Consider the following 20,394-nt stretch of genomic DNA (forward strand, 5'->3'; position numbering starts at 1 on the left):
CTGGTGGTTGTGTTCCCTAGCACCTTCTGCTCTTATAGGTCACAGGCTTGGGAAGTGTAAAGGAGGCCTTGACAAGTTGCTGCAGTGCATCTTGTATATGGCATACACTGTAACCCTGGTGCTGAATTGTGGATTGTCTGAATCTTTAAGATGCAGGTTGGGATGCTAATCAAGTGGGTTGCTTTTCCTGGATGGTGTTGAGCTCTTTGAGTATTGTTGGAGCTGCACCCTTCCTGGCAGTGGGAGTATTTCATCACCCTCCTAACTTGTGTCTTTTAGATGGCAGACAGGCTTTGGAGAGTCAGGAAGTGAGTCACTCACTACAGAATACCCAATCCCTGACCTGCTCTTGTAGCCACAGTATTTATATGGTGGGCCCAGTTAAGTTCCTGGTCATTGGTGACCTCCAGGGTGTTGAGGGAGAGGATTTAGCATTTTTAATACTGTTCAATGTCACCAGAGTTAGTTAGACTCTCTTGATGGAATTGTTCATTCCTTGGCATTTGTGTGGCACAAATGTTACCTGCTACTTAGCAGCAACGCTGTTGTCCAGGTCTTGCTGGATGTCATGGACTGCTTCATTCTTTGAGAAGTTGTGAATGGAACTGAACACTGTACAATATTGACGAACATCTCCATTTCTGACCCCATGATTGAGTAGAGGTCATTGATGAAGCAGCTGAAGATGAATGGATCTAAGGAGGAATTCCTGCAGCAATGTCCTGGGGCTTGAGGTGATTGACCTTTGTGCTCAGTATGATTCCGGCCAGTGGAGTGTTTTCCCCCTTTTTTTTTCACATCAATTTTACTAGGGTTCCTTGGTGCCATACTCAGTCAAAAGTTGTATTGATGTCATGGACTTAACTCACCTAATCTCTGAAATTCAGCTCTTTTGGTCATGTTTAGATCAAGGCTTTAATGAAATCTGGAGCCGGGTGGTCCTGACAGAATATAAACTGATTATCAGTAAGGAGATTATTGGTGAGCAAGTGCTCCTTGATTGCTGATGATCAAGGGTGGACTGAATTTGGCCTGCTTGTTGAGGATAGAATTTATGTGGGCTATTTTCCACTTTAAGTGAATGCCAGTTTTGTAGCTGTACTGGAACAGCTTGGCTAGAAGAGACCCAGCTAGTTTTTTTTTTAATCAAGCATGGGATGCGGGCATCGCTGGCTAGGCCAGCATTTATTGCCCTTGCTCAGAGGGCATTTAAGAGTCAACCACATTGCTGTGGGTCTGGAGTCACATGTAGGCCAGACCAGGCCTACCAGGACCAGGACAACAAATTTTCTTCCCTAAAGGCATTAGTGAATCAGATGGGTTTTTACAACAATCGACAATGGTTTCATGATCATCATTAGACTTTTAATTCCAGATTTTTACTGCATTCAAACTTCGCCATCTGCCATGGTGGGATTCGAACTCTGATCCCTAAAGCATTACCCTGGAATATCAGTCCAGTGACAATATCACTATGCCACTGCCTCCCCTTTTGAGTTCTGGAACAGAGGTATCGTTGTTTTGGCCTATATGCTTTCCTGTATCCAGTGCACTCATTCATTTCTTGTTATCACATGGACTATATCAAATTTGCTAAAGTCTGGCTTCTGTGATGATCGGGAGCTCAGGAGGAGGTGGCGATGGACCATGCTGTCAGTAATTCTGGCTGAAGATAGTTTCAAATACCCTGGGTTTCACCATCATTGAAGATCTGGATGTGCATGGAGCCTTCTCCCCTCTCTGATTGGTTAATTGTCCACCACCATTCACGATCGACAGGACTGCAAAGCTTTGTTATATTGGTTGTGGGGTTGCTTAACCCTATAGCATGCTGCTTTTGATTTTTGGCATGCAAGTAATTCTGTGTTGGTAGCTTCACCAGTTTGGCACCTCATTTTTGGACATGCCTGGTGCTGTTCCTGGCATGCTGTTCGTCAATTCTCATTGAACCAAGAACTGATCCTCTGGTTTGATGGTAAAGGTAGAGTGAGGGATATGCCAGGCCATGAGGTTACGGATTGTGGTTGAATATAATTCTCCTGCTGCTGAGGGCCCATAACACCTCATAAATGCCCAGTTTTGAACTACTAGATCTGTTCTGAATCTATCCCATTTAGCACGGTAGTTGTGCCACACAACACGATGGAAGATGGCCTCAGTATGAAGACAGGATTTCTTCACCATAAGAAGTGGCTGCTAGGATTGGTATAATATTATTAGCCTGAACTTCTTTAGCATTATTACTTTGTGACCAAGGGCACACTACATAGCAGCAAAATGTTCATCTCTGGCACTTTTAGTTTAATAAAACAACTCAAGGTGAAAATTACCAGATGGGAGAAATAGTAGCATTGTGCATGCGGCTTAATTAAATGTAGATTTTGAAGAGACTGTTGAATAGAAGATGTAGGCAGGCTTTAGAGAGAGCATTCTGAGGGTGAGTCTGCAATCGCTGAAGTTTTTATTGCTGAAGATTTTAAGAAAGGTGAGAAGTTGTTAAAACAAGATGAAGGCAGAAGAGAAAAGGATGTGTGCAACACCCAGCAATAAATTTCGAAGATGGGATGGGTGAGGCCAGTTCCATTGTCTCCTTGTATTATGGAAACTTTAATTCTATTGATTTGGCCATCTTTGGACAGTTTTCTCTGCAGACAGACATGACTAGAAGACAGTTAGAGTTTGAAGCACGGCAAATTCGATCTGCAATGGAAGAACAGCTGGGAACGTGCCAGGATATGGAGAAGCGAGCTCAGGTAGTATCAAAATTGTGCAATTTTAAAGAATATTATGATGTCTTCATATAGAATAATTAAAACATGAAATAACCTTGAGAAAATAACCATGCTCAAAAATAACAAATCTGTGAATTTTATAGGAGTTGAGCAAAATAGTTTGTTATTTCCTGTTTCATTTAGCCACTGGAGTTTCATTTTAAATTAAAACCTCAAGATAAATTGTCAACCTTTTTGAAAAGCAAAGGGAGTTGGTATTGGATGCGTGAATTTCAAAATATTTGTTATGATAAAATAGTCATAGATTTCAGACTCTTAATTCTGTTGCAACTTTTTCTTCTTCTGTAAAGAGTAGAGAGACAGTTCTATGAACAGTTTTTCATCCAATCAAGAACATAAGATGTGCAAAAGATATAAGTATTGTAGCAGTGCAGCTTTAACTGGCTAGGCAAGAAAGTTTCTTTTTCTAACTTCAGTTCATCCTAATGCAGATGAGAGTAGTACGAATTCAGCAAATAGAGAAGGATATGCTTCGTTTGCGACAGCACTTACAGTCCCAGGCAACAGAAACTGAGGTCAGTATGTCTTTTATAGTCTGTTATTTAGCATTGGAATTATGAATTTATTCTGATTGCATTGCTCGCTTTTTAAGTCAAAACTTGGAATAAGGCAGTTTTCTTTCTGTGAATAAGTTGGAACTTTAGCTTGTATGGTTGCTCATTGTCAGCTGGGGCAGCAGCACCAAACTAGAAGGCTTCAGGATCACTTGATTCTTAAACATGTTTTTTTGCATCAAACTACCTATTTAATAATCCAATTACATTTTGTTCTGAAACTAACATGTTTGAGGGAAATAAAATATTTTGTGCATTTCAGCAGGAATGCAGTTAACTTTTGTTTTTGGGAGATACTGTACAACTACTGAATGACAGCTGCGTTTTGTAACTATTAACAGTTTCCTAAATGCTACTGGGGATTACCTTTAACCTGCACCACCTTGAGCCTAATTTGTAGCCTCTGTATAGAACTTTGTCAAATGCATTTTAGTTTACAGACCTCAATATTTTAAAAATGCTAACAAAAATGGCAATGTTTGATAGATAATTTTGTTTTTTGGTTTGCTAAACAATGTAGGGATTTCTTTTTACTCAAATTAGATCTGCAAAACTAAACCATGATGGTGGAAATTGGGGTCAAGCTTGGTTAAGGCAGATTTGGACGATGTCAGGAACTTCTTCAAACAAAGAGTGACCTGAGGGGAGGGAAAGCACTGTTTTAGCTGATTCAATCAGGATGGTGCCACTGAGGGTAAAGAGGAGAAAAAATTGAAGCTTTAGTATAGTTTCTGCTGACTCTTCCAGAAAGTGCGCAGTGCACATTTACGAATCCTGGGTGAGGACAGACTTGGATTGATCTTTCGGGTTCCCATAATCAAATAGTCTGCCAAATTTCACAATCTCTGGTTGCACATGAACCATGGCCCTTAGAGCTAGGTATTGGAGAGTTGCAGGTATTTATGGAATGCAGCTCAGTTGGAAACCCAGTCTTCAGGAGAGGAAAGGTGGAGAGAAATTTGGAAGACAGACTGGAGTTCCCTCTAAGTATTGTATTTTATTAAAGATGAATGTTCAGAAGTACTCTCATCATCTGTATGAAATAATGCTTTTTTTTTGAGCAAATACAGTTACATTATCTGGTTCCTTTAGAGAGTAGGCACACCATAAATAATTCGGGGAATAATCTGTATGGGGTAAAATTTCCTATGTATTTATGTTTAGAAACTCATAATCAGGATGTAAACACCCAGTGTAAAAGATCAAGGAAACTTGTGTGGATGTGTTAAGTACATAACTACACTGTTTGAATTTCGCAGCTTTTGTATCCCATTTATCGATTCCTATGTCTAAACGCACATTGCCTCGTTATAATGCATTACCCCCAGGCTAAAGGACCTTACAGATAAATTTCCTGCAATAATGCTGGTTCAAAATAAGACTAAAATTAAGAACCTATTTTAGCCACAGCAGGAAACAAAAGTAAATTTTCTGATTGTGATTTTTTTTTCAGATTTCATTTATGACATGACCAATATCAATCAGATAAACCAATGCGATGTTTAAAAGCACGTTAACTAACGGAAACTAAGTGACTATATTTTTCGGGGAGCACTGAAGCCCAACAGCACCAGACAATTGACACTGTACTTGAAATAATTAAAATAAGGCAATTGCCTCTTGGACTAGCATACTTTTAAAAGTGTAGCCAGGACAGCATTTTTTTCTGCCAATTATAATGGCTTGCTTTCATTATTTCTATGTTTCATAAGCATTTTCTTTTTATAGAAATATAGCATGTCTGATTTACTCAGATGGTCACATTTCTATCATGCATGGTGCAGCTGTAAAACCACAAGGATCCCCTTTGTTAGCATCAGGTACCTGAATGGGTTTTTGGACTTGGTAATCCATCTATTAAATATTCAAATTTATTTCAGATTCAATAAAAAAAGAAAGAGCTGCATTTATTTAACATCTTTTACAATCAGTGAGGTGTAGGCACTGTTGTCATCTTTGACATCCACCTGAGAGGGCATTTGGGCTCCCCGACACTGGAGCACTCTCTCGGTACTCCACTGGAGTGTAAGCCTAAGGTATGTACTCAAGTCTCTGAAAAGGGGCTTATGGATCAGGTGAGAATGTTACCGCTAAGCCATGGCTGCTACAGTCAGTAGTGACTGTTTTTAACTGTGATATTGCATATATTTTTCATTTTAATTTGTAGTATTTTTGATACTTTAGGCATAAGTAGTGCTCCTAATAGATGACTGCTCCCAAAGAAAATTTTAAGAACACTTATTTTAATGACAAGCTGTCTAAAATGGGTGCACTAAATAGAAAGAATGCTTCTGCCTGCCCTGAGGCTATTTCGTATTTTTATTCTATTAAATGGGCTATTCAATGAGTAGGATCGTATTGACCATAGATTTTTAGAATGTTTGTCATGTGACCAAATGCTCTCAGAACTGCTTCATGCATTCTTATCCACCCCCAGAGGACTTCTTACATCCTGTCATTTTAACATCACAGTCAGAAAAAGACTATAGCTTTCCAAGCACCTCCTTTGTGTCTGTGTATTGTGACACACTGTTAGATCTCAGTGGACGTGCAGTGCTTTCATCAAGTCATGTCACTGAGCAGGGCGGTGCTTGCTGCTAATCTCTTCAGCTAGAGATTCAGGAGTAAAGCAGTGAGCACAGTTACATTGCAGTGATGCAGCATGGAGGCAAGGAAGGCATAAAAATTTATCATAATTGTATGTTCTAAATTTAACACCAAGGCTATTCTTTAAACAGAAGTCATCGCAAACTAAACATGAACAGACAGCGTCACATGATGCAGAACGACCGAGTGATTGTCAGGAAACAACAGAAGCCTGCATGGGTACTACAGGGAGTGGGCAGGTAAAGAGATTTTTGATTTTGTACTAAATAAGAGGATCATGAGGATGCGTTGCAGCAACACATATAGCTTGGTGGATTTCTTGTCACAGGGTGTGCACATGTATTTTTCTCCCCCTCCCTCTCTCTCTCTCAAAATGGCCTTGACAATTTAGCTTAGTCCTCTGCACATTAAAGTGGTTTTTCATTCAAGTAATTATATTTTCCGTAATATTGTAGAATAACATTTCAGAGAAAAATATTGGTTTTTTTTGTGTTTTCAAATCCATAATGGAAACACTGATAATATAGTTCTAATTCCATTTGATTAGATGTAATGCAGCAATACTGATAAGGATTAAGGATGATAGCTTGGTGAACATTAAAGTATATACAGTTGTGTTTGATTTTTAGATTAACTTTCTTTAATCACTGTTTTATTTTAAGCACCTTATATAGACTATTGAAATACCGTTTTGTCCTCATATTCATAAAACATAGGCCGAAGAACCTTTTAACCTTGTAAATGAAAAAGGAAATGCAGAAGGAAAATTGATTTGCATTATAAAATGAAGTGAAATCCTATAGGAATGTGAAATAGGAACATTATATCTAATTAATTTAGCTTTATACTCAAACTGAGAAATCATATAAATAGAGAAGTAAGCCAATGCTTTATTAACTAGATCTTCTATAACCTAGCCAAAGCTTGTTATTCATATGCCCATATCTGCAAGTTATTTGCTTTATTATCTAAAATGAACAGTCAAATCAAAATGATGACTAAATGTATGTTTTCCTGCTGAATAATATAGATAATCTATTCTGCAGCATCTCTCTCAAATTGATCAGGTTATTTAAAGTTTTAGGATTGGAAAATATATTGGTAGCAACCAAGCAAAATTAAAGGAAGCTTCCATTGTTGGTTGAATAAGCAGGTTATTTGCTGCACCATGTAGTCAAAGCCTCTATGGATCGGTGTCCAGCACATTGCATCTCTCTGTTTAAGTACAATGTTACCAAAATCCATCCAAAATTACATGCAGCTGACGTCTCTTTAATGATAATACGTGTAGGAATAAAATGTAATTTACAAAAAACTTCCTGAACTAAATTCATAAATAGCTTCTAAAATCTAATAACCAATTTTAGAATTGTATCGGATTAAGGTTGAGAACAGAACAGAGGGAAACCTTTGGAAAATTGGATAAAGTGGGGGTCAGGAAGGGAAAGTAGGTGATCAGGAGTTTAGTGGGAATGTTGACAAAGGTATAAGCAGTAGGTCTGAAAAATAAAATCAGTTTGGAAAGGGAGATGGGAGATATGGGGATATTTAAAGTCTCAGGCAGGGCTGATGGGATAATATCTTAGTGGACCAGGGAAGGGAGGAGTGTAGCAGAAAACAGCTGAAGAGATGGTCTCTATTTTGATGACGAGGTATGATTTCCTCACCCATGTTAGAGGTGAGGGTCAAATGGTCAAAGAAGATGGGTTAAAGGAGATGGTAGGTAATTGATAAAATTAACTTGTTGGCATCTATACTTTGCAGGATCAAAAAGTAATGAGCTGTTTTGCTAGAGGAGAGCAAGCCCCAGTAGAACTTGATGTGGTGAAGCTAGATTTGGTGGTAGACAGCTAAGTCAGTTGTGACTTAATCAAAAGAATTACACCATCCGCTCTCAGCTAATGAATCAGTATTCCTCCATGTTGAACACCACTTGAGGAAGCACTGAGGATGGCAAGGATGCAAAATATACTCTGGATGGGGTATTTCAATGTCCATCACCAGGAGTGGCTGGGTAGCACCACTATTGACCGAGCTGGCCAAGTCCTAAAGGACATAGCTGCTAGTCTGGGTCTTCGGCAGTTGTGAGGAGAACCAAGAAGAAGGGAAAAACATACTTGACCTTATCCTCACCAAATAGCCTGCCACAGGTGCATCTGTCTATGTCAGTATCGGCAGGAGTGACCACCGCACAATCTTTGTGGAGACAAAGCCCCGTCTTCATATTGAGGATACCCTCCATTGTGTTGTGTGGCACTACCACCGTGCTAAGTGGGATTGATTTCAAACAGATCTAGCAGCTCCAAGACTGGGCATCCATGAAGCGCTGTGGGCCATTAGCATCAACAGAATTGTACTCAACTCCAGTCTGTAACCTCATGGCCCGGCTTATCCCCCTCTACAATTATCACCAAGCCTGCGAATCAACCCTGGTTTAATGAAGAGTGCAGGAGGGCATGCCAGGAGCAGCATCAGACAAAGCTAAAAATGAGATGTCAACCTGGTGAAGCTACAACTCAGGACTGGTGTGCCAAACAGCACAAGCAGCATGCGATAGACAGAGTTAAGTGATTACACAACCAGTAGATCGGATCTAAGCTCTGCAGTTCCGCCACATCCAGTCATGAATGGTGGTGGACAATTAAACAACTAACAGGAAGAGGAGGCTCCACAAATATCCCCATCCTCAATGAAGGGGAACCCAGCACATCAGTGCAAAAGATAAGGTTGAAGCATTTCCAACAATCTTCAGCCAGAGGTGCCAAGTGAATGATACATCTCAGCCTCTTCCGGAGGTCCCCAGCATCATAGATGCCAGTCTTCAGCCAATTCGATTCACTCCATGTGATATCAAGAAACAGCTGAAGGTACTGGATACTGCAAAGGCTATGGGCCCTGACGTTGTTCCGGCAATAGACTTGTGCTGCAGAATGTGCCATGCACCAAGCCAGGTTATTCCACTACAGCTACAACACTGGCATCTACCTGGCAAGTGAAAAATTGTCCAGACATGTCCTGTGCACAAAAAGCAGGAAGAATCCAACCTGGCCAATTACTGCCACATCAGTCTACTCTTGATCATCAGTAAAGTGATGGAAGAGGTCATCAACAGTGCTACCAAGCAACACTTGCTTAGCAATAACTTCACTGACACTCAGTTTGGGTTCCTTCAGGATCACTTAGCTTCTGACCTCATTACAGCCTTGGGTCAGACATAGTGAAAGAGCTGAACTCCAGAGGTGAGGTGAGAGCGACTGCCCTTGACATCAAGGCAGCTTTTGACCAAGTGTGACATCAAGGAGCCTGAGTAAAACTGGAGTCAGTAAGAATCAGGGGGTATACCTAGCACAAAGGAAGATGGTTGTGATCGTTGGAGGTCAATCATCTCAGTTCCAGGATATCACTGCAGGAGTTCCTCAGGGTAGTTTCCTCAGCCCAACCAAATTCAGCTGCTAGTTCAATGACCTTTCTTCCATCATAAGGTCTGAAGTGGGGATGTTCGTTGATGATTGCACAATGTTCAGCACCATTTGCGGCGACTCAGATACGGAAGCAGTCCATGTCCAAAAGCAGCAAGACCTGGACAATATCCAGGCTTGGGCTGACAAGTGGCAAGTAACATTCATACCACATAAGTGCCAGGCCATGACCATCTCCAACAAGAGAGAACCTAACCATCACTCCATGATGTTCAATGGCATTACCATCACTGAATCCCCCACTATCAACATCCTGGGGGGTTAATCTTGACTAGAAACTGAATTGGACTAGCCATATAAATACTGTGACTACAAGAGCAGGTCAGAGCCTGTGGCGAGTAACTCACCTCCTGCATCCCCAAAGCCGGTCCGCCATCTACAAGGCACAAGTCATGAGCGTGGATGAGTGCAGCTCCAACAATACTCAGGAAGCTCGACACCTTTCAGGACAAATCAGCCTGCTTGATTGGCACTCCATCCACAAACATTCACTCCCTCCACCACCAACGCACAGTAGCAGCAGTGTGTACCATCTACAAGATGCACTGCAGAAACTCACCAAGACTTCTTAGACAGCACCTTCCAAACCCATGACCGCTACCATCTAGAAGGGCAAAGGCAACAGATAGATGGGAACACCACCAACTGGAAGTTCCCCTCCAAGACACTCACCATCCTGACTTGGAAATATATCACCGTTCCTTCATTGTCCCTTGGTCAAGATCCTGGAACTCCCTCCCTGACAGCACTGTGGGTGTATCTACACCACATGGACTGCAGTGGTTCAAGAAAGCAGCTCATCACCACCTTCTGACGGGCAATTCGGAATGGGCAAGAAATTCTGGCCTAACCAACAATGCCCACATCCCATGAATGAATTTAAAAACCTGAATAATTGCAACAACTTAATTTATATATTGCTTATAGCATTGTAAAATGGTCCAAGGTGCTTCACATGAACATTATCACTTAAAATTTGACAGCAAGCCGCTTGAGATATTTGGAAAACTGACCAAAAGCTTGGTCAAAGAGATAGGTTTCAAGGAAATTCTTAAAGTAGGAGAGACAGGTGAAGAGACAAATTGGATTAGAAAGCAAATTCCAGAACTTAGGACCTAGGCAGCTGAAGGCATGGCTTCCAATGATGAAATGATAAAATTCAATGTGCAAGAGGCCAGGACTGGAGGAGGGCTATATCCCTGGCCGAGAATGAGAATTTTACAATCAAAGCATTGCTTGACCTAGAGCTAGCAAAGGTCAGCAAACACAAGGGTAAAGGGGGAATGGGACTTGGTGCAAGTTAGGCTATGAGCATCAGAATTTTGGATGAACTCAAGTACATTGGGGGTGCAAAATGGGAGACCAGCAGAAAGCTATTTCAACTATAGTTTCCATTAGGTGTTTACCAGTCTACAGGTTATTCATCAGCTCTTTGAAAAGGCGTTTAATGAAGTACCTCATAATGGACTTGTTAGCAAAATTGTAGCCCATGGAATCAGGTATCAGTGGCAGCATGGATATGCAGTTGAGTAAAAGTAGTGGTGAGTGGTTGTTTTTCTGGCTGAATGGTGTCCCGCAGAAGCTGGTATTGGAACTACCACTCTTTTTGATAAACTTGTAGTTAGGGACACAATTTCAAAGTTTGCATATGAGACAAATCTTGGAAATATAGTAAACAGTGAGGAGAATAGCAACAAACTTCAAATGGAAGCAAACTGACTGGTGAAATGAGCAAACATACAGCAGATGATCACACAAAGCAGTGTGAAGTGATAATTTTGGGACGAGAAATGAGAGGCAATATGAATTCATGGTACAATTTTAAAAAGGAGTTCAAGAGCAGAGTAACGTGGAGCTTTACATCCGCAAATCATTGGCAGGACAAGCTGCTATCAAAGCATATGGCATTCTTGGCTTTATGAATAGAAGCATAGAGTATAAGCAAAGACGTTGCACAAAACCTTTAGAAATGGCAGTTATTTGTGCCTAATTGTGAGCGTCATCCTTAATCCCTGAAGAAGGTTCAGAAGACTTTGTTCCCTGCCGAGTAGAGAAAGTTAAGGGAGGTTTATTAGAGGTGTTCAAAATTATGCAGGGTTTCACTTGAGTAAACCAGAAGGAGCTGTTTCCGCTGGCGCTTGAGTCGATAACCAGAGAACACACGTTTTAAAAATTGGCAAAAGTACCAGTGGGGAGAATCTATTTGCGCAACAAACTGTTATGATCTCAATTCACTGTCTGAAAGGGTGATGGAAGTTGATTCAGTAATAACTTTCAAAAGGGCATTGGATATGCACTTGAAAAGAAAAGACAGGGCTATGGGGAAATGGAATAGCTCTTTCTGTGAACCAGCACGATAGACTGAATTGGCTTCCTCCTATGCTGTATGATTCTACAATATTTCTGTCAAACTCAAATGTCACCCGTTACAAAATATTCTGTGATGACAAATAGTGCTAGAAGCACATCTTTCAAAGTAACTTTTTTCCTGTACATTCATCTAATTAGCACAATTGATTTTAGAAGAAGGATCTGATTTAGGTATGTCAATCAGCTTGACGTTCCAGAACTATTTTTCAGTTACTACAATAACTTCATCAAGCCTGTAAAATGGTTTCATTGATATAAAAGTAATATTTTACATTGGACAACTTAACATTCACCAGTAACACAAAGCAACATTCTTTTCTGAAAATCCTAATTGACTGGGCAAAACTATGGCAGGTGGAGGGCATATGTGATGTTCTCCACTTTGGACCAAAGAAAGATAAATTGGACTACTTTTTAAATAGCAAAAACCAGGAACTGTAGAGGAGCAAAAAAGAGGGAGTCCAATTACACAAATAATTAAAAGCTAGTAGACAGATAGAAAAAGTAATAAAAAGGCTAATAGTGCATTGGCCTTTATCTCAAGGAGGCTGAAATACAAAGTAGATGAGGTTTTGCTTTACCTGTATAGGGCCTTAATCAGACCCCACCTGGAGGACTCTGTTCAATTCTGGGCACTGCACCTTGGAAAGGATATATTGGCTTTGGAGTGGGTCCAGCACTGATTCACTAGAATGACACTAGGTCTTAAGAGTGTTAAATTATGAGGATAGGTTGGATAAGCTTGAATTGTGTTCCTTGAGTATGGAAAATTGAAGGACTATCTGATTGAGGTGTTAAAAATGTTGTAAGCATTTGATAGGATAGATATAGAGAAAGTATTTCCTCCAGTGGGGCAATCAAGCACGAGGAAACATAAAATTAGCACCAGGCCATTCAGGATCCAAATTTGGGAGCACTGTAGGGTTAAGACATTTGAAACTTTAAGATTGAAATCAATTGATTTTTGTTAGGTATAGCTATCAAAGCATATGGAACAATAGCAGGTTGATGGAGTGGAGGTACAGATGAGCTATAGTCTAAGTGAATGCTGAAGTACGGTTGATAAACTGACTGGCCTACTCCTGTACCTGTTCTAATCACATTTTGTAAATGCCTGAGCTGCTGCACGTTTTGCAATTGCCTATTTTTATTCAGTTTTTTTCTGTAAATTGCTATAGAAAAATAAGTATTATCACCAAAGGAAATAATCAGATCAAGTTTACCAGCAACTTGAACCCATAACCTGCACTTATTAGTTTACAGGTTACAAGAGCTACCACAAGACCTTAGAGTGCGAATGGGGTATTCGCCAGAAACTGTATAATTAATTTAAATGTATAAATTGAGCATTTAAACTAAGTCTTTTTTTAAATTCATTTGTGAAATTCGACTGTCACTTGCAAGGCCAGCATATATTGCTGATCTCTAATTGCCCTTGAGCTGCTGTCTTAAACCACTGTCATCCATGTGGTGCAAGTATACCCATAGTGTTGTTAGGGAGGGAGTGCTAGGATTTTGACCCAGTGACAGCAATGGAGCGGTGATATATTTCCAATGCAGAATGGTGTATGACTTGGAGAGGAACTTGCAGATGGTCGTGTTCTTATGTGTCTCCCGCCCTTGTTTTTCTGGGTGGTAAAATGAGCGGTTTTAGCTGGTGCTATTGAAGGAGCCTAGGCAAGTTGCTGCAGTTCATTTTGTAGATGGTATACTATCTCAAGCTATTCCTGTTGCAGAGTCCTCCTCATGAACATCTGTGGGACAGCTCTCCCAATTTTGGCACAAGTCTCCAGATATTTGTGAGGAGTCCTTTGCAGTGGGTCAACTGGCAAGGTGTGCCTTTGTTGTTTCTGGGGCCTAGGTCGATGCCAGCTGGTCCCTCCAATTTAATTTTCCTTTGACTTCCCTGTAGCTATTCTGATACAACTGAAAGAGTTTCCAGGCCAATTCAGAGGGCAGATAAGAGTCAATCATATCATTGTGGGTCTAGTAAGCCAGACCAGGAAATAGGAGCAGGAGTAGGCCATTGGGCCCCTCAAGCCGCCCAAGACGGCGGAGTTCCTTGGACATTAGTTTTTTACAACAATCCAAATAGTTTCAAGGCCGCCATTACTGAAACTGGTTTTTTATTCCAGATTTTATTAACTAATTAAATTTAAATTCCACCAGCTGTCATGGTAGGATTTGAACTCACTTCTCTTGAAGTCCAGGCCTCTAGGTTACTAGTCCAGTAATATTAACACTGTGTTACCATTCTCCCAACCTGTTAATGTGAATTTAAATTAAACAATTGTTAATTATGTTTAAATTTATTTTGCTTTTTAATTAGCTTCATCCTGATCATGAAAATGTCAAAAAAAAAAATCAAAAAACCTGTGGAGTTCGGGGCTTTATATTTAGAGGGCTGGATTCCAAGGAAGGTGGGTAGAAGTCATTTTTCAGATGCTCAAAGCCCTGGATGGACCACATCTCTGGGGTACTGTGTTCTGTGCTGGACATTACACCTTAGGAAGGACAAATTGGTCTTGGAGGCAGTACAGCATAGATTTACCAAATGAGGAGCGAACTAGGAATAAAAACAGAAAATACTGTAAATACACAGCAGGTCAGGCAGCATCTATGGCAGAAGGAACAGAGTCCAGAGATACTGCCTGATCTCTTAAGTATTTACAGCATTTTCTGTTTTTATTTCAGACTTGCATGGATGAGTGCAGCTCCAACAACACTGAAGAAGCTCGACACCATCCAAGACAAAGCAGCCCATTTGATTCGCATCCACCACCGATGCACAGTGGCAGCAGTGTGTACCATCTACACGTTGCACTGCAGGAACCCACCAATGCTCCTTAGACAGCACCTTCCAAACCCATGACTTCTTCCATCTAGAAGGTCAAGGGCAACAGATACATGGGTACACCATCACCTGGAACCCCTCTAAGCCACACACCATCCTGACTTGCAAATATATCATTGTTCCTTCACTGTTGCTGGGTCAAAATCCTGAACACCCTCCCTAACAGCACCTTGGGTGTACTTACGCCACAAGGACTGCAGCGGTTCAAGAAGGTAGCTCACCACCACCTCCTCAAGGGCAATTAGGGATGGGCAATAAATGCTGCCCCATCCAGTGATGCCACATCCCATGAATGAATAAAAAAAAACTTCCAATATCTGCAGCTTTTTGCTTTTGTACACAAACTAAGTTGTGTTCATTAGAATTTGGTATGTTAAGAGATGATTTGATCGAAATTTTTAAGATATTTAGGGAGACTGATAGGGTAGGTGAATAGAAACTATTTTCACTGGTTGGGGAAATCTAGGGCTAGGATTAGGAAATCTAGCTTAAAAATCACAACCAGATGTTTTGGGAATGAAGTTAGGAAACACTTCTACAAGCAAAGAGTGGTGGAAGCTTGGAACTCTCCCCGAAAATGGCAGTTAATGTTGATAATTTTAAATTTGAGATTGATAGATTTTTGGCAACCAAAGGCATTACGAGAGAAAGAGCAAAGGCAGCTATGTGGAGTTTGGTCACAGATCTGCCACAAACTCATTGAATGTCGGAATAGACGTGAGAGGCTAAGTGGCCTCCTCTTGCTTCTGTGTCCCTACTACTTATCGCTTTATTGCTCTGTTTAGAAAATCAAAGTTTCTGTTGATCCTATCATGGTTTTAACCAACCGCACTTCAATTTTCAGAGAATTATGTATGGAGTCCCATACATAATTTATCCATCCCCTTCAGTGCCTTTTCATTGAATGTTTAATATTTTTTTTTTATTTTCCTTCCTAAACTGAATGACTTCACACTTATTTGTATTAAGCTTCATCTGTTGCTAGTCTCCCTTCCTTTATGCAATTGTTTGATTAATAAAGAAATATCAAAACCTGCTTTTGTTTATATAATAAATCTTTGTTTATTTAGCCTATAAGTTTTAAAATGCTCACAAATTATAAGCAGGAGCACCTGCCAGTTTGGTACTTAATTATATTAAAATTCATGATAATGTTCAAAGGGCTCAAATTCATTGCTATACTGGCTTTTGTTGATTCAGCTTTGTCAGCACTAATGTAGTGGCATATTTTATAATAGTGACTTAATCTCAATACACAGATATATCACAGTGGTCTTGCATCGTAGACCTCATGTCAGCTATTTATGAAGCAGTTTTGATGGAAGCTAAGAAGAAGGTTATAGCATAAGGTATTCCCAGTCTCTTGGTTGAAGGCATTTTGACAAGAAAACTAAAAAGTTGGAATAAAAACACTAGTGGAGTAGATTTTACAATCAGCTACACCCAATTAAAAGACATAACTGATCAGAAAAATTATGGATTTCCACAGATTTCAACCCAATTGCAGTCAATTACGGTTTTACAGTTTTTAGTTTTGTACCAGCATAGAAGCACTTTCCAGTTTGTAATTAATTACAATAAAATTAGCTCACTGATCTTACTGCCATGTCCTTACAAATTTCTGGCATTTTCACCAGTCTAGCACCCACCCATAGAAAATGGCATTCAAGAAATGCTGTGTTATGTTAGCTACAGAAGTGCATGCTTAAAAAACCCTGCTAGCTTCTGTAGCTGAATTTTGAGATTACTTTTGAGCTTTTTTCTTTTCTGTTTCAATTTAATTGATCAAGAAGTTTTGTATCAGAATGGTTGGTCACTACATATTTTGGATACACCTGAAGATCTTGGGATATTGAGCCTACCAATGGGAATCTCCTCTATATTTCCCATTTTGGTGGAAGCTCTATAGGAGGAGCAACAGAGTGATGTTTGGGCTGTACCAGAGGCAGACTACACCCAGCTACCAAAACCCTCCCATGTGTAATCACAGGCAGGTAGATACCTGGGTAATGTTCTCCCAGAACTGCTAATTGCAGGTCAGCAGGGAACCAGATGCAAAGCTGTGCTTTCTGCTTCAAGGAATCCTATGAATAATGAAAGGGCGTGAGCGTCCCTTGTGGAGTCTCACTCAGGTTCAGAGCCATTCTCTGGATGAACAGGAATGAGTGATTCAATACCAAGCGATGTATGAAAACAACAATATTTATTAGACAACTATTAAACAATAATTCGTGATTAAATGAAAGAAAGACAACTTTATTAAAAAGAAAGGAAGGAAGAAAAAGAAACTATATATTGAAAGAAAGGAAGAAATGCAACTTTACATATATATGACATTATAAATACATACAAGTACATACAGTATTACTGGTCAGGTGGGCAAAAAAGTGGCAAATGGAATCTGACCCAGAGAAGCATGAGGTGATGCATTTGGGGAGGTCAAACAAGGCAAAGGATTACACAATAAATGGGAGGATACTGAGAAGTGCAGAGTAAGTGAGAGATCTTGGAGTGAATGCCGATAGGTCCCTTAAGGTAGCAGGACAGGTTGATAAGGTGATTAAAAGGGCATATGGAATCCTGTCATTTATTAGCTGAAGCATAGAATATTAGAGCAGGTTATGCTAGAACTATATAAAATATTAGTTAGGCCACAACTTGAGTACTGTGTACAGTTCTGGTCACCTCATTACAGGAAGGATGTAATTGCATTAGAGAGGGTACAGAGGAGATTTACAAGGATGTTGCCAGGACTGAAAAATTGCAACTATTAGGAATGATCGGATAGCCAGGGGTTGTTCTCCTTGGAATAGAAGAAGCTGAGCGGAGATTTGATTGAGATGTACAAAATTGTGAGGGGCCTGAATAGAATTGATGGGAAGGCCCTATTTACTTTAGCAGAGAGGTCAGTGACTGGGGAGCATAGATTTAAAGTGATTGGTAGAAAGATTAGAGGGAAGATGAGGAAATATTTTTTCACCCAGAGGGTTCTAGGGGTCTGGAACTCTGTCTGAAAGAGTTGTAGAGGCAGAAACTCTCAACTTATTTCAAAAGTATCTAGATCTGCACCTCATGTGCTGTAACCTGCAGGGCTGCGGACCAAATGCTGGGAAGTGGGATTAGGCTGGATGGCTTGTTTTTCGTCTAACACAGACACAATGGGCCAAGTGACCTCTTTCTGTGCCATAAACTTTCTATGATTACAAAGGTTAACCCCAAAGTGGTCTGTTTACAACAGCTCCCTAAGATGGTAAAATAACACCAAATTTGTTTGTTCAAGGCAGCTCCCAAAATGGTTAAATTCCCCTTGGTTCATACATCACTGAGTCTCCAACTAATCTTGCATGGGGGTGGCTGCTCTAGTCAGTCACTCTGTTGACAGGCCTTCCTCCTGTAGTCTTGAGTGGTTGACTAATTCAGCCCTGAATGTTAAAGGCTGTGCTTCTTTAAGTCCAATTTCTGGCTCCATTCCAGTTTTTCGAGGCTTCTATGCAGCCTTCTTCAATACAAGTAAATATGAGTCTTTATCGAATTGTCCTCACAGGCATTGCAAGACTTTGCAGACTTCACAATATTCAAGTTGTTTATAATGGTGTCTGCCATCAGTCAGGTTGTGTGTCCGTCAATCAAACCCCATCTGCTGATTTCACACCATAGTTGGCCACCCCATGTGCAAGGTTATCCGTTGTCTTGGCTTGTAGTTCAAGGGTCATCAAATGCAGTAAGAAAAATAACTTCTGTTAAACAAAGACAACTTTATTTCAGTATGTCTTGTTTGAAAAGGGAAAACAATGATGTAGATGAAATACCAGCTGTGAATGGCAGGCATGAGAAACAGAGTCTGGGGACAGAATTTTGCCCTTGGCGGGCGGGCTCGGCAGGGATAGTCAGGAAGCCGACCACCGCCCGCGATTGGTACCGGACCGTGATTTCATGCTGGCAGGCCAGTTAAGGCCCGCCCAGTGTGAAACGCAAGTGGCAGTGCTGAGAGCTGCCTGTGTGGTGATGGGGTGGTGGGTGGGTCAGGGGGGTGGGTGCAAACAGGCTGAGTGCGCACTTCACGCATGCACGCAAGTGAGTGCTTCATAATCTTCCTGAGGCACAGAACTGCCTCAGGGAGATGAAGAGATATGAAAAAAAAAATTGTAAATAAAAATGTAATGAAAAATGTCCCTTCACGTGACTGTAACATGAGCAGGGACATGTTATTAATGAAAAATTAAAGTTTTTATTTTATTTTTATTTGCTTTTGGAAACCTCAGCCCGCCCATGGGTGAGGTTTCCAAAACATTGCAAGACCACTTGGCCTTTTGCCTGCCCGCCAACCGTTAGGCTGGATGGGCAGCAAAAAATTTAAGTTAATTGATTACTTAACGGCCTTAACAGGCCTTTTAATTGCTCTGCCAACCGAACTATCGTGCGACTGCATGTTGACGTCAGCACGCTCAGCCAACATCAACGCGTGTCCTTTCACACTCGAGCAGGTTGGGCGTGTGCCTGCCCACTGAGCAAATATTTCTGCCCTGGGATTAACAAGTCTACAGTTAATAATATCACTATTGATTACAATTGACTAATTGTTTGACTTAATCAAAGCACAAGCACACTTGGTTTTAAATCAAGGTCTATAAAATAACTTTTAAATATTCAATACAGGCTTAATACAGGTTTCCTTAAAATCAAGAACAAAGCAGAAATAAAATGCAAAAATACCAAATTGCAAAAATTAGTGGTTGCAGGCCCACAATAATTTGCTTCTTAGGACTGAAATTGCCAATGGTGATAATGGTGTCTGCACATTGAGAAATGTTTCTGAGCTCACTCCCTCTGTATGTGTACCAATAATGTGCTGTCCCATTGGAGGCTAAGTTGGAAAATTACTCCCAACTTGCCACTTTCGAAAAATGCTGATAACGTTCCAGAAAAGCAATGAATGATGCAACACCGGAAAATTTCATAGCATTTCAGAAACAAAACTTTTTATTTGACAAGGCTAATACTTCGAATTCTATCTGATGTTTTTAGGGTTCAGGATCAAGGGTTGAACAAGATGCTGCTAGTGTGATGAGCTGTAGTAATTCCTACTCAGTTCCTCGAAGACTGACAAGTCACCTGGGTACCAAGGTAACCGAAGATTCCAGACTACAGGTTGCTACACTGCATTTTTTCTAATATGTCAATTTTAACAATGCTTTGGCTGCTTTATCAGTATGTTTAGCTATTTTCATTAACACATGCATGTTGTTCTCCTTACTGTGTCTTTTTGAAAATATCTACAAATTGGTGCTTAATGCAATGTTAATTGGCTGTCATTACAGCTGTACCCTACGTATGAAGGGAAGAAGAAAAAGATCATAGTAAGGATTATATTTGAATCAAGCTTGGTGTCAAAAAGAATTCTGGCAGAAATCAACCAAATTAACTCATCTAGCAGTAGGATGAATGTATTCAATAGTTGAATACATTCAAATAACTTTTATATTGTAACCAGCAAAATTACAGGACAATAACTTATAGAAAGAGATGAAAAATTACCTCATCTCCAAAAACTGGAATTCTGGCATTAATTTGAATGTTATTATTTCTATCAATATTTTGTCATGTTGCTTCTAATTTCACTTGCTGAAAAAGCACCACTTGCTTTCCTGTAATGTGTTTGCTGACTGTTACAACTTATGTTTCCTGAACAGTTTGAATTTTTATGGGTCTTTTTAAAAACAGTTATTTACCATACAGTT

The 20,394-nt window shown here is 40.2% G+C and overlaps 1 protein-coding gene across 5 annotated transcripts in view; it reads left to right on the top strand.

Moving 5' to 3' along the window:
- The window catches only part of apc (APC regulator of WNT signaling pathway), a 258,558-nt gene that overhangs the window by 193,043 nt on the left and 45,121 nt on the right, over positions 1-20,394 (top strand). For 4 of the 5 annotated variants that reach the window (XM_041185629.1, XM_041185627.1, XM_041185626.1 and 1 more), the window contains 4 exons: positions 2,640-2,753; positions 3,224-3,307; positions 6,085-6,192; positions 19,682-19,804. In XM_041185629.1, the coding sequence (XP_041041563.1) occupies positions 2,640-2,753; positions 3,224-3,307; positions 6,085-6,192; positions 19,682-19,804 (429 nt within the window). The remainder of the gene's footprint in view (positions 1-2,639; positions 2,754-3,223; positions 3,308-6,084; positions 6,193-19,681; positions 19,805-20,394) is intronic. The other variant, XM_041185628.1, reaches the window with a different exon arrangement.

This window comes from Carcharodon carcharias, chromosome 4, assembly GCF_017639515.1.
Source record: "Carcharodon carcharias isolate sCarCar2 chromosome 4, sCarCar2.pri, whole genome shotgun sequence".
NCBI lineage: Eukaryota > Metazoa > Chordata > Chondrichthyes > Lamniformes > Lamnidae > Carcharodon > Carcharodon carcharias.